Below are 14559 nucleotides of genomic sequence, written 5' to 3' on the forward strand. Positions count from 1 at the left end.
GTACATACTTCTGTATGTACTGTTTCATTTTTGGACAGCTCTAATTGTTGAAAAGTTCTGAAATCTACTGAACTAAAATCTGCTTCCCTGTGCTTGCCACACATTGGTCCTATTCTTCCTTATGTTTGACAAAGACTTTCATGCTAATTATCCTCATGGGCTAGATGATCCTATACTTAAAAGGATTCAGCATTGGTTAAACAATCACACTCAAAGACCACTCATTAAGAGCAGGGGTTGGATTTTTAACCTTTTTTGGTTTCGTAGACCCCTTTGGCAGTATAGTGAAGGCTATGAAACCCTTCTCATTTTTAAATAATTAAAGGAAATGCTAAAATTTCAGTTAGAGGTAAATGAATATATATATAATATATACACATGCATATATATAAATACATACACATACATAGACATGCATATATATAAATACATACACATACATAGACATGCACATATAGGCACATATATGTACACACATTTACATATGTATATATTATATATTACATATATGTGAATATAAACATATATATGTATGTATTTATATCTAGATATATAGATGTATAAAGCCAATATATAAAGCAGACAAACAAATCTCGAAATCTATTCTAGATCTGAGTCAGGAATAGTGGTGTGTGACTCTGCCTCAGACATTTCCTAGCTATGTGACCCCGAACAAATTACTTAACTTCTCTGCTTCTCCATCTATAAAATGGAGATAATATTCCACAAGGTTGTTATCAGGTGTTTTGCAAACCTTAAAGTACTAAATACTAAATTTCTTATCCAAGTTCATAGAGTACTCCCCCCACCCCAAGTTAAGAACCCAAGACCTACAAATAGTCACCAACAAGTCAACAATCATTTATTACTTGACTACCATGTAACAGGCACTATGCTAACTAATCACTGAGGATACCAAGAAAGGCAACAAACAACAACAAAACAAAATAATCCCTACTCTCAAGGCTCTCACAAAACAGTCTAATGAGATGGTTTCTATTGGTTTCTACCTTCTCTTCTGGTTATAAATCTATGGTTACTATTAAGCCATTGACATGTTTATTAAATTTGAAGATGATACATATTGGAATAAATAATTAATATGGTGGATGATAGAATTAGGACTGAAGGTTCTGATAGTCTGGAATAATGGGTTATATTTAATGATATTGCATAGCAGAAAACCTAAAATCCCACAATGAAGTTTAAAAATATCAAATATACAAATACTGAGTGGAGAAGATGACGCATTTTTATCTGTGAAAAACTTGGGGGCTTTAGTGGACAAGTTCAATGGTGTAATGTAGCAGCCAAAAAATAAACATAGATAATTTTAGGCTGCATTATAAAATAATTGTTTTCTGTGTGAGGGAGGCAAGTTTCATTGAGTTCTGCCCTGGTCATACCATAGCTCAAGTATTACATTAATAACACTTCATGCCACATTTTGTGTCACCCACAAATTTGAAGGTATTGAGAGATCAATTCTTCTTTTTTGTCTTTTATTTATTTTTAAATAATATTTCACTTTTTCCAATTATATGTAAAGTAAATTTTAACGTTTCTTTTTTTTAAATTTTGAGTTCCAAATTTTCTCCTTCCCTCCCTTCCTCCACTGCCCTTCCCTAAAACAGTAAACGATTTGATATGGGTTATATATGTGCAATCGTGTAAAACATTTCCATATTAGTCATGTTGTGAAAGAAGAAACAAATCAAAAGGGAAAAAAACATGCAAAAAATAAAGTGAAAATAGTATGCTTCAATCTACATTCAGATTCCATCAGTTCTTTCTCTGAATGTGCATAGCACCTTCCATCAGGAGTCCTTTGGAATTGTCTTGAATCGTATTGCTGAGAAGAGCTAAGTCATTCAGATTTGATCATCACAAAATGTTGCTGTCATTGTGTATAATCTCCTCATTCTATTCCTTTCACTTTGTATCAGTTCATGTAAGACTTTCCAGGCTTTCCTATAGTCTGCCTGCTTGTCATTTCTTATAGAACAATAGCAATCCATTACATTCCTATACCACAACTTGTTCAGCCATTTCCCAGTTGGTGGGGAATTGAGACATTGAGATTGGCCAAGGTAAGATAAAGTGCTTGCCAATCAGAGCCCAGGTTCACAGTAGTGCCTCTGTCAGTTCCTGATGCAGGTGGAGGATTAAGAAGTCCATCATTTCAACATCGATATTCTTCTGCAAATGTTCTATTTTGAGGTGTCAAGGAATACTAATTTTTGAAGAATTAAAGTTGTAGGCCATGTAGAGGCATATGGCAACATGAGAAGTCTGTACACCCTTATGAGGAACCTAGAATTGCACAGAAGACACTTCTGACATAAAGAATTCATCAGAAAATTATATAATCAGGAAAAGAGGTGGGCCAGCCGTGCACCTAAAGCAAGAGTTGGCTAAGAGACAGTCACACATTCCAGTGGCATCCATGCAAAGTCAAGAATGCTACAAGAAAGTACTCAGGTTCAGTGGACCCTTCTATGGAGCTTATAAGAGGAGAGGGGCAAAAGTTTCCGAGAAATAGAAAGTACAAATGGACTACTGTCTGCACTGTTGGTGGGAGTGCCCAACTGATGATGTTACAGGTCTGGTGAAATATCAAAGAACCACATTTTAGAAAGGACACTGACATATAGAAATATGTCTTTGAGGATAACCAGGATGGTGAGGGGGACTCTAGGCCAAACCTATATAGTTCCTGTTGAAGGAACTATATAGGTTTGGCCTGTAAAAGATTTAGTGGAGATATGAGGCATCTTCAACTGTTCAGAGGCCCAAGGGCAGAACTAGCACTCATGGATTCAGAGAGGCAGATTTCAGATCAATTTAAGTTCAAAGTAATGCCTGACAATTAGAGCTCACCATAACTAGCACAGGCTCTATCTGGAAAGAGTGATTTATCATCCCTGGAGATAATTAAGCAAACAGAACCTGGGTCAGAGAATATTACAAGAAACTTCATATCTCAGGAAGGAAAGAAGGAATCAAGCACTTATTAAACTCTTACTATGTGCCAGGCATTGTGCTACGATCTGGGGATGCAAACACAAGCCAGAAAGAAAGACCAGCAAGGCAACTGCAGCAAAAGTTGGATTACGCGACCCCTGAGGTTCCTTACCATTTACTTCTTTGAGTCTACTATATTCTGCGAAAAACAGTCGAGTCAAAGTTGAATGTGGATATGTGTAGTTCATTATTTTTCTTTAAATGAATAATGACTGAATACCACATGGCATCCTGCCATATTATTTGGCCCTCAAAAAGAAATAGATGGTGCTTTCACAAGGAACATGGGGAATTTATCTAATCTTACCAAAAGCATTGTAAACTGAGGCTGGCTTTGAATTCAGGGAGACCTTGGTCCAAGTCCTACTTCTGACCCAGATTGGCTGTGTGACTCTGGGCACATCACTTAACCTCTCAATGTTCTAGGCCAGAGACATCAAACACACAGACCTTGGGCTACATGTGAACCACAGTGCCCTGGAGCACAGACCCAAACAGATTAAAATGTAATTGGGAAATATTGAACAAAATAAATAAAAACACAATAAAACATAACTAACATTTTAAAGCTATTGTTTATATAACATTTTAAAATTAAGTCAGTTTGTGGCCCACGGTGATTCCTATCCACCGATTAGTAGTCCCTGTTTCTATTTGTGTTTGTCACCACTGTTTGAGGCGCTGCTCTTATAAACTCTAAGTCGAAGAAAAAGTACTGACCTTTATTGATAGAGCTCCCTCATCTAGAAAGTCACTGTACCAATGAAATTACATGTCTATGCCTTATTCCTGCCTCACCAAAAGTAGTGAAAATGGCAAGCTATTTGGAATTTCACCTAATACTTCTTAACGGATACTAACTAGCTTTCTTCTGTGGCAAAATTACTTATATAGATTTTATTTGGTTAGAGAAAAAAATGGTGAGGCCAAGTTCACCAGTTTGTTCTTGATACCAGTCATTACTTTTTAAATAAAGGGAAAAAAGGCCTTTCATGACTACCAGTTATATTGCTAATCCCAGACACTGAAATTGGAAGAACAAAGTTAGCTATTGGCTGACAACAAATAGCTAAGAACATGGAACCCAAATTATGTCTCCTTGATGGTGTCCCAGTAACAGCATCTTCTCATTTGAAGGGCTGATGATATACAGCAAATTCTCTAATTTCCTATAAATCTATTTGGGATCATTTTTATATCCTATATCCATTAAGTATGTGGTTATAATTCTCCCTGAGTTTTATCCCATAATAAAAAACCCTGTCAAAAACATATATCATATTTTTATTTGTGAATAACATCTGTTTTCTCAACCCTTTAGAAAATCTATTAAAATTCCTCAAAATTATCTGTCATTCTTTTGCTTTTAAAAAAAAGTATACAGAAATGAGGCATATCAGGTTTTGTTCAATTTTAAAATCATTTTTAAAAGTATTATAGACCAAGTTGGAAACAGTGATTTTTAATTTTTCATTGTATCAGTTGTGGTGGGGGGAGGGGAGAGGGGGCGGAAAGGAAGTAGAGAAGGCATATTTTTGTTTTTTTAAAAGTTAATTTTAAATAAATGAATGAATGATGAGCAGATTGGATGGATGGATGGATGAACGCATTATAGAATTATAGGATCTCAGATTTGGGAGGTACTTTCTAAATCACTTAGCCTAATCCTTACCTTGAATGGTCATTCAATCCCTACTTGGACATCTCTAGAGACAGGAAACTCATTACCTCCCAAGGAGGCCCACTCACTTTGTGAGTGGATCCTGCTGTTGCAAAGGTCTTCCTTGAGCTGAACTGAAAGCTGCCTTGCTGGAGCTAAGCAGGAAAATTTAATCTCTCTTCAACATGACAGACTTTAAAATAGGTGAAGACAGCTAAATCTTTCCATCCCCAATTGGCTTGGTGAGCCTTCACCATTCTGGTCACTTCCCCCCTCCCCCCCCCCACATGCTGTTATTTGTCAGCTCCCCTCTTAAGGCATCTTAATGCAGATTCTCTACCAGCTTTTTTAACTGACATTGTACTGTTGACTCATATTAAACCTGCATTCACTAAAATCCGGGTCTCATTCACATGAAATGTCTATCCAGATCTCCACTATCTTGTATTTATATAGTAGATTACAACTGAAATTCTATAATTCCCATTACAACTGTTGCTTATTATTAATGATAAAACAAATTAAATAATTTGAGTTTATGTCAAAGAATTGTTCTGAGGAAATTAGTCTACTTTGATTTTTCAAAATAAAATTGCTAAAAAAAATTACTAAAGAAATTTTGGGTTTTTTAGTTGTATTTGTGATTGAATTACAGTAGTTTTAAAAAATATCCAGCTTAATACATTCCAAAACCAGACATAAATCTGTTTTTCAAAGCCATAGCACATATTAGGTATTTTCCTTCTTTTGTCTTTTCTTGTAAAGCCATTTAAAAACAAAATTATTTATAACCACGAATTTCAAATCTGTATCTTTTTTTTTCCAGTCTAGTCCGCAATTACCTTGATCTTTATAAAGTGAAAGTAAGAAAAAAAAAAAGGAATAGGGATATTGGAGTTAATTTGTAAAAAACAAAGTTTCATGTGCTCTTGGCACTGGAGAAATAACCTGGCACTGAAGTTCAGGTGTTGTATTTGAAGTAATGAAAACTAGCTTTGTGACTATGGAGAGATCACTTGACCACTCTGAGCCTTGGTTTAGTCATCTTTAAAATGGGAACAATAATACTAATAGGACTTAATGGGGTTGGTTGGGTCAGGATCAATTAGTTAATGTATGTAAAGCACTTTGCAAAGGTTAAAGAGTTCTCTAGAAATATCAGTTTTTATTATTGGAGGTAACTGGTCTATTTTGATTTTTTTCCAAGTCTTTGCAGAGAATAGACCATTCTTTGTGCCGTGAAAACCCACGCATTCTTCGAATCTTTCCTTTAAAAAAAAATCCATCTCTGGCAGAAATTTTATAAAAAATAAATCACCCACGTGTTCCCTTTTGTAAAGTTTTTGCTGTATACATGTTCATCTAGAAAACACACCAATTAACCTGAGGGAGAGGGCAGGAAGAGGGGGGTGTTCTTGGAGTTTGCTGGGCTACAAAATCTGGAAACCTGGATCTTCCTTTCATCCCTCATTTAAGTGAAAATTATTATATAGTTACTAGTTACCCCAAGTGCCTATAACCTTAAAAAAAAATCAATGTCATTAAAATGATCATTTGAGGTATTTCTGAAGACAGATCATTTCCCTCTACTATTAAACCAAGGGAGCATAACAACAAACGAAAAAATTCTAGTAAAAATTTTGGTATTTTTTTTAATTTAGTAAAAACTAAAATGTATTTTTACAGCTCACCAGGAGGCTTGGTTAAACGACGCCAAATTAGCCTTACCAGCTGTTTTGATTCTTGAAGTGTTCAAGGTACCTTCCCCCCACAGTGATTCTAAGGACGTCCTAATAAAACAGGAATTCCAACACATATCAAGCGGTGGAACCGACTTCGATTCCAGTTTTGTTCCTTTCAGAACAAGGTACACCTTACTAGACCTATTTAAGACACAAACCTGCCTAAAATGACTTTTTAATTCTATGGAGAATTGAGAAAGCGTATGCAGATGTTTCATTCAACAGCAGTCACCCCTCATCCCCAATTCGTGTCCAATTACGGATTTCAAATCAAAGTCGCCCAAATGCTTCAACGCTTTCCTCTAAGGTTGATGCAACCTTCTAGCACCCCCATCCCAAACCATCTGATTTCGCTTTATCAGTTTCTCCGGGGTGAGTGGGGTGGTGGTGGTGCAGAAAGGGGGTTTCGCGGGCGTGAACGCCTGCAGGAGAGGCAAAGCGAACGCAGCCGCTTCCTAGGGAAGCCTAGCCGACTAGCTACCGCGTGCGGGACAGAGCTTGGGAGCGAGGGTACACGCTGCTCTCGGAAGCTGCACGTCTCCCAGGTCGGTGCGCCCTTGGGCACGACCACTGCTTGGCGCTGGGAGGTGGAGAGCGTGCGCCCTGCCGGGTGCTAAGCCTGCAAATGCGGTTACCCCGCAGGAGCCCTAGGGGAGCCAGAGAGCCGAGCAGAGAACAGGATCCGGGAGCACCGAGCAAACCAACAAGGGGGAATTACGGGAAAGGAGCGAGAGTGCAGCTCTCCGCGCTCCTTAGCTTCCAACCCCTCCGCCGCTAAAGGCGCGAGGGTGGCCAGCCGCAGACGTGCGCCTAGGCGGGAGGCGAGACAGCCCTGTCTCCGACGAGGGCAGCTTTGGAGATCGCGCCTGTTTTTGCTTTGTTTAGAACTACGGGGAAAGCAAAAAAACTAGGGTAAGATATGGGGATGGGAGAGATGGGGGGCGGGGGCGGAAGAGTAAGAAAGAGGTTGAATCCTGGAACCCCCGGGCCCCTTCAACTCTAAGGCAGCCACCGAGGTCTTCCAGCCCCGCAGTGGCTCAGCCACGCTCGCAGCGGCAGCGGGCAGGACTGATACCCCTGCACCACAGAGCAACGACACCACACCAACTCCTCGGGCAGCCCGGGAGCTCGCGCCCTATATACCCTGCTAAAAATAGCCTGCACGGCCACCCACCAATCAGATTTGGGGAAATTTCGAATTGCTCCAATAGTGGAGGCCGTAACGGAGGCGTTCGGTCACGCCAGGCGGGGCAGCCATGAGCCGCGGACGGAGACTGGTCGAAGCTGACATCATACGCGCACGGCTTCCAGGATGGGTAGATAGCGATTGGGCCGCTTGCAGAGCCGGCGCAAGAGCTGATCACGTGGGGGGGAGGGGAGAAGTGGGGGGAGCCAAGGCAGAAGGAGGAGGAGGAGGAGGAGGCGGTGGAGGAGGAGGAGGGAGGGGGGGAAGAGGCTGGCAGAAGAGCTTTGAATAGGGAAGTTTTGCAGGGGTTACGTTTGCAGTCAGTTCAGTGTTTGCAAATATTGTGTAGGCTCCTGAGCAAGTCTCTGTGATCCAGGAGAATCAGAATTTGAGGCTTCTAATTGCTGTGCAATTGAGTTTGCATGAAACTTTCACCTCTTCTGCAGGAATTGACTCTTGTGATTTCGGGAGAGAGTTTTAAATCTCTCTGACTACAGACCACACACCTCCCTATTTTTTACAACAGAATTGACTTTATTTTCCAACCAGACATGGATGTTCTCCCAATGTGCAGCATCTTCCAGGAACTCCAGATTGTGCATGACACTGGTTACTTCTCAGCTTTACCATCCCTGGAAGAATATTGGCAACAGGTAAATAGGGATTTTCATTACAAGGCGCAGAGTTTAAAAAAAAATGCCCAATGTCGCCGGTGCACTGAGGGAAAAGGAGTGAATGGAGGAAAAAAAAATAAGAGTGTGTGTGATTGAAGCTGCCTATCTCTATGTATATATAGATAGATATAATTTTTTTTGGTTGTTTGGGGAAATTTTTTTAAATTAGGATTTATTTATTTTTAAAATCTCGTTCAAATGCCTGTTGTTTTGAATACACTTTTTGAGTGCATCTCACGTTCGGAAGGGGAGTTGTCATTTTCAGTAGACTAGAGCTGTAGATCAGTTGTTCCGAGAGTGTTTTTGCCATTTTGGATCTTCTCAACGGCAACCACCGGAGCGGAGAGCCAAACTCTTCCAGCCTTGCGTTCGCTAGATCCCCGTACCGAGCCCTTGGCAGAAGTTTTGTGCTTGTATCGGGTCCAAACTCCACAGCTGGATCTTGTCATATGAACTTGCCTTTACTGCCAAGGGATTTTTTTTTTTTTAGGGTTTTTTTGTTTGTTTTTTATTTTGCCTTTTTTTGGTGTGTGTGTGTGTGTTTATGTGTGTGCGAATGCTTCTAAAATTTAAATACATGTAATATATATACATACATAATATATATTTTTTTGCTAGTAGAAATACCTACCAGCTTAATTCCTATCTCGTTATCAAATTTCTCCCCCTCTTCCCGTCCCCCGGAGAATTTGGAAGATTTGCCTAGGTTTCGCCTGATTTTCTTACCGGCTACTCTTGTTGATCAGCCAAAAGGAAAAAAAAAATCTATTTGCACGACCAGTGACTTGTCAGTCATATGACAGGGAGCCTGTCCTGCTAATTGCTTCAAGTCTTAGTTTGCATAGAAGATCGGAGGCTTCTGGCGTTTTAATGGAACTGGATTTTTTTTTTAAGCTTGTGTTTTTGATTTTGATTTTTTTTTCTCCCTTTCTCGATTGGTTGGATTTCTCCAGGCGAAATAGACTCCCCCACTTCTTCCATTGTCTTTAAATATATATGGAGGATCTGTTGTTTTCTGTCAGCCGGGGCTGTCTTGTTTGCCGTATTTCACTAAGTGAATGATCAAATCACCTATTTTCCCGTTGGTTTGGAAGACCAGAAACCTTATTTAGAAAGATGAAATACAAAGGGTTGCAGTTTTCACGTGTCTTGTTTAATTGTCTGCAATCCTTTCTTCCCAACTCCCCCCCCACCTTTTTTTTTTCCTCCTCAAAGAAGCAGCTCCCCAGTACGTGATTGAAATGGATCTAAGTAGTTTCCTTCAGGCATTTGGGATTTGGGCAAAAAGCCAGACTTGGCTCCCAGTAGCCATCAGAGGCATTTAAACTCACAGAGAGCTTCATTCTGGTCCATATTGCTCATCTACATAATGGAGAATTTAAATTAGCCAGATTATTAAAGTTTAACAAGATCTCAATAAATGCTCTTTCCTGTTTCCTTGAAGGATCAATAAAATATTTTTTTGCTGTCTCTTTTCTTTGCCGTATCTTAATATGTACTATAGCGCAGCTTGTCTAATTATAGGTGTATATAGAATATAATGATTTTCCCCCTTGCTTGCTTGCTCGCGCTAGGCATGTGACAAGTCTGAAGGGAGGTGGGGGGTGGAGGGAAGAGAAGAAATGTACACTATAACATATTCCTAAGGCAGCCAGCTAGAGTGAAATGTGTGGGTTTCAGATAGGCTTTGCTTAGAAGGCTGTAGGGTTGCAAAGGAGAGTTATGTTGATGAGATGAGTAGGATTTGGTGTAGAAACTTCACCAGTAGCATTGTCCGTAGGCAACCTAATATGGACATGCAAATAACTAATCCTAGTGGAAATGAGAGAGGGGGAAAAATAAACAATTTTAATCCTAAAATGTTTCCTACCATTTTTTTTCCAGTGGCTAGAAAGTTTGAAATGGTGGGGAGAGGGGATGCTGATCTCTGCAGTTGTAGCCACTTTGAAAGGTTGGTTGTTGGGGGTTGGGGGGGAACCGTTGTACATGTCACTGCATGTATATTTGAACAGAGTACTTTCTTGGCTGTTGGTCAGATTTTTAAAAGGAAGTCTCCTTTGGCATTGCGTGAAAGAAATAGAGTGATGACTCATACAGTTGTACTCTTGGCCAGTAGATAAAGTTCTTGTTCATTGTGGGACTCCCAGCAGGGCCTTAGAGTAATTTCCCCTTTTGCATCTTTTTTACAATAGCATATTGCTATTCTGAAACTTTTCCTCCTCTCCTGCTGTTGGTGAAATTCCCTGTGTCTCTGACCACCATAGAAGTAGTTAAAGTTATGTGGTGTGTGCATGGCCCAGCACTTAGAAATGACATTCTTTGAAAGTCTCCTAGGTCTCTGATACACAGGAAATGGGTGGTTTATCAGCAGCTCCATTGATGTCCGGGAATACAGATTGTCAGCTAGCTGCCACCATGCTAGAATGTGGTATTGTGCTATGACAAGTCAACTCCATTTTTAAGTGAGCCTGTCAAACTACGCTGGATGCAGTAGCGTGCTTCTGTCCTGTGTTGTATGAATGTATGCTAGGCGCATGTGTAGGATGAATGACTTTGCCTTTATTAATAAAGACAGTTCTTTAGAATGTCAGACAATCTGGTTAAACCTGTTAGGGGTGTATGTTTGGGAAGCTGGTTTTGTGTGTGTGTAGTTTACTGGGAAACTCATTAGAAACGTCAACACTAGTAACCATAATAAAAATCAGCTTAGAGATCATCACTCATTTGAGTCACTAGTCTAATATTTGAAAATCTAAGTAAGATAAGTCTCATCTTTTAGCTTTTCTTCTAAATTGTTGCCTTGTTCTTGGAAACTGAGTTAATGTAATATCCATTTTCTGCATTCCAAATGGTTTCTTAATTGTAAAAAGATTCTAAAATTTTGGTTTTAGAGTACCAGGGTTGGTTTTTTTTTTTTTGCACGTTTCTTTTTTTGAAATTTGCTTTCACTTCCATTTTTAGTATTTATAAATTGATCTGATTTTAAATTATTTTTTTTCATTTTTGCATAGACCTGCTTAGAGTTGGAACGGTACCTCCAGAGTGAACCCTGCTGTGTGTCAGCATCGGATATTAAATTTGAAAGCCAAGAAGATCTGTGGACCAAAATTATTCTGGCTCGGGAGAAAAAGGAAGAATCGGAACTGAAAATTTCTTCTAGTCCTAAAGAGGACAGTCCAATCAGTCAGAGTTTTAGCCAGAGCCTAGAGACCAACAGCTTAAATTCAGATGTGAGCAGTGAATCATCTGACAGCACTGAGGAACTTTCACCTACTACTAAATTTACCTCTGATCCAATAAGTGAAGTCTTAGCCAATTCAGGAAATTTGAGCTCTTCTGTCACTTCCACTCCTCCTTCTTCCCCAGAACTGGGCAGAGAACCTTCCTCTCAACTGTGGAATTGTATGCCTGGTGAATTGCATTCACCGGGTAAAATTCGTACTGGGACTGTGGGCAAGACCGGTGAGAAGGTCAGTGGTGATGCCTCCCCTGATGGCCGGAGACGAGTCCACCGGTGCCATTTCAATGGCTGTCGGAAAGTTTACACCAAAAGCTCGCATCTCAAAGCACATCAGCGCACTCATACAGGTCAGTCCCTCCTAGTCAACCAAAGGAGTTAAGCCTGGTTACCAACAGGGAATACCCTGAATTTCATGTTGTCATTGTATTACACAAGCTCTGGGTGAGAGCCCAGAGCCTGGGAGATGATGTAGTCACACCAGAGGTTTACCAGCATTCAAGACATCATTTCCTCATTCTTTTCATCAAAGAGTTGGATCTTTTTGAGGACAGAATCGAATTTCTTAAAAGACTGGTTGATTGTCATGGATGAATGGCAAGGTTTCAAATTAAGCATACAGGAAGCCCAAGCCTATTCCTTACTGCTACCATTCTCCCCCACTTCCCCACCCCCACCTCCCATTCATCTAATTGAGGGCCTCTTATTACATTCTCCATATAAAAGAATTGGATGAAGTCTTAAATTGTCTCCTTTTAGCTTCATTTTTAATTAATTAAAGAGCCCAGGAGCAGGTGGTCTCCTAGCACTATAGCGTACATTAGTATTGATGCGACACACTGTACTTGTGTGTTTATAGTATATGTGAGAGCTTGACATGACTGCACTCCAACCAATCAAAACACATTTGCCAAGCACTTATTATTTGACTAGGGCACTCCAGTCTATGTTAGTGTAAATTAAATACAGCCTAGTTTATAAAAGGTTCCTTTAAAAAAAAAAAAACAAAGAAAGTGGCTAGAGCCATTAGCAATCAGAATGAAAATCTTAACTTTTGAGAGCTGGAAAAGACCTTAGCAATTACTTTGTCCAACACTTTCATTTTATAAATGAGGAACCTGAGTCTCCGAGAAGTAAAGCTACTAACTCAAGGTCACCCAGCTGGTTAGAGACAGCTAGCCTGGAATAGAAGCTTCCCAATTCCCAGTCCATCTATTACATTAGGGTCAGGGTTTTACCCTATTCATAAAGAGTGTGCTGTGACACTTCCTGGTAGCACTGCTGATGAACAGATGGCTTCTTGGTCATGACTTGATTTGAGGAATGATTTTTTTTTAAGTTATTTGGTTATTATCTGGGAGTGCAAATACAATTGAATTTTGAAGAGAAGTAGAAAGATACAATGAAAACTGGCCGTTCCCATTCCATGCATGAGGAAAAGTGTGTAGGGAGTTAGGATCACAGGTACATCATGTGTGATATATTTTACCAATCTCTGGCATTGTCTTGTAGACGTTAACTTCCGTTACTGTGATTGTATATATAGACTTTGCCAAAATTGGAAGACCTTGCTAGGGTACTAAAGGATTGTCACCAGAAATTATGCTTGTTAATATTTATTTCCACAAATTAGTATTGTCCTTAATCTTAAGTGTTTGAAGATTCTGCATCTCTTTGGAAGCTTTGAACTCGTTCATGAATGAGTTGGGGACTTGGTGTGTATTTTTACTCTGAGCTGCGTTCATCTTTGTTTCAATGAAGTCACAGTTGACCAATGATGTGTTTCGTTTGTAGGAGAAAAGCCTTACAGATGCTCATGGGAAGGGTGTGAATGGCGTTTTGCAAGAAGTGATGAGTTAACAAGACATTTCAGAAAGCACACGGGTGCCAAGCCTTTTAAATGTACTCACTGTGACAGGTATGTGAGTGGAGACTGCTCAAAAAAATTCTTCAAGGTGTTAAGTGGAAGACCCTAACTAAACCCACTCCCCTTTTTTTTGTCTTAAAGCAATTTCACATGTAAAGATAAATATTATTCTTCATCACCAGCAGTATTTTTATTGTCTTCACAGATTAAAATCTCAAAAAAACTTTGTTCGTTTTCATCATGATCGTCATGATGATAGCTAGCTAGCACCTATATAGCACTTTTAAGGATTACACAATGTTTTCACATATACTTTCTCGTTTGATCCTCAGGAGGTAGGGCCTGTTATTCACAGGAAACTGAAGCTGAGAGAAGTTAAATGATGTGCTTAGGGTCACACAGATAGTGAGTCAGTATCTGAGGCAGGATTTGAACTTTGGTCTGTCTTCCTGACTCAGCATCGCGTCCACTGCCCCACCTAGCTGCCTAACAAAAGATTGTCACGCAGAAATGTAATATTTTCTCTGTGGCATATTAAAGCAGACCTCCAAAAAAAGCTCTGTATGAAGATCAAACATCCCTAAAGGCTTGTGCTCAGCCACTAAATTGAGACTTTGGTAGAAATCATAGGTCAGCTACAACCTTCATTCCTGTAAAATGGAACCTTTAACAAAATTCTTACGAACCAGAGAATGCTCTTCAGATTTCTCGGAATGCAGATAGAGAGATGCTGTTAGACTATAGAGTCACAGAACGTGTGGCATACATCTATATTTTATTTTTATTTATTTATTTTTTTTATTTTTTTAATTTTGCAGGTGTTTTTCCAGGTCTGATCACCTGGCCCTTCACATGAAGAGGCACCTCTGAATGGGTCAAGAGGTGAATCCTGTGGGCTAAGCGGCTGCAAGGTTGAGACAGCCTTGTGAGGAGGGATGCGTGTCCCAGCCAAAAAAGCATGCCATTTTGCACCCTACCCAGTTGCCTCCAGGACCTCTACCTTGAAGGTCTTTCGAGGGCTAATAAAGTCATGTAAGAAGCGGCATCGCAACCGTGGTGCGTGAGGTTTGGGTTTTCCCGGACTCATTCACTGGTACCTAACCTTCTGAGTGGCTCCTAAGCCTTTGCCGTGAGCATGTGCACTGAGAATGTTAATGATTGGGCTGAC

General features: G+C 39.8%; 1 protein-coding gene across 1 annotated transcript; it reads left to right on the forward strand.

Annotated features, from left to right (window-relative positions):
* The first annotated feature begins 7900 nt into the window (after window positions 1-7900).
* On the forward strand, window positions 7901-14553 carry KLF6 (Kruppel like factor 6). Its single transcript, XM_036758565.1, has 4 exons — window positions 7901-8265; window positions 11298-11874; window positions 13319-13442; window positions 14210-14553. The coding sequence occupies exons 1-4, from the start codon at window positions 8164-8166 to the stop codon at window positions 14259-14261; spliced, it is 855 nt and encodes a 284-aa protein (XP_036614460.1). The 5' UTR covers window positions 7901-8163; the 3' UTR covers window positions 14262-14553.
* Window positions 14554-14559: the final 6 nt, after the last annotated feature.

This window comes from Trichosurus vulpecula, chromosome 5 (genome assembly GCF_011100635.1).
Source record: "Trichosurus vulpecula isolate mTriVul1 chromosome 5, mTriVul1.pri, whole genome shotgun sequence".
In the NCBI taxonomy this organism is placed as follows: domain Eukaryota; kingdom Metazoa; phylum Chordata; class Mammalia; order Diprotodontia; family Phalangeridae; genus Trichosurus; species Trichosurus vulpecula.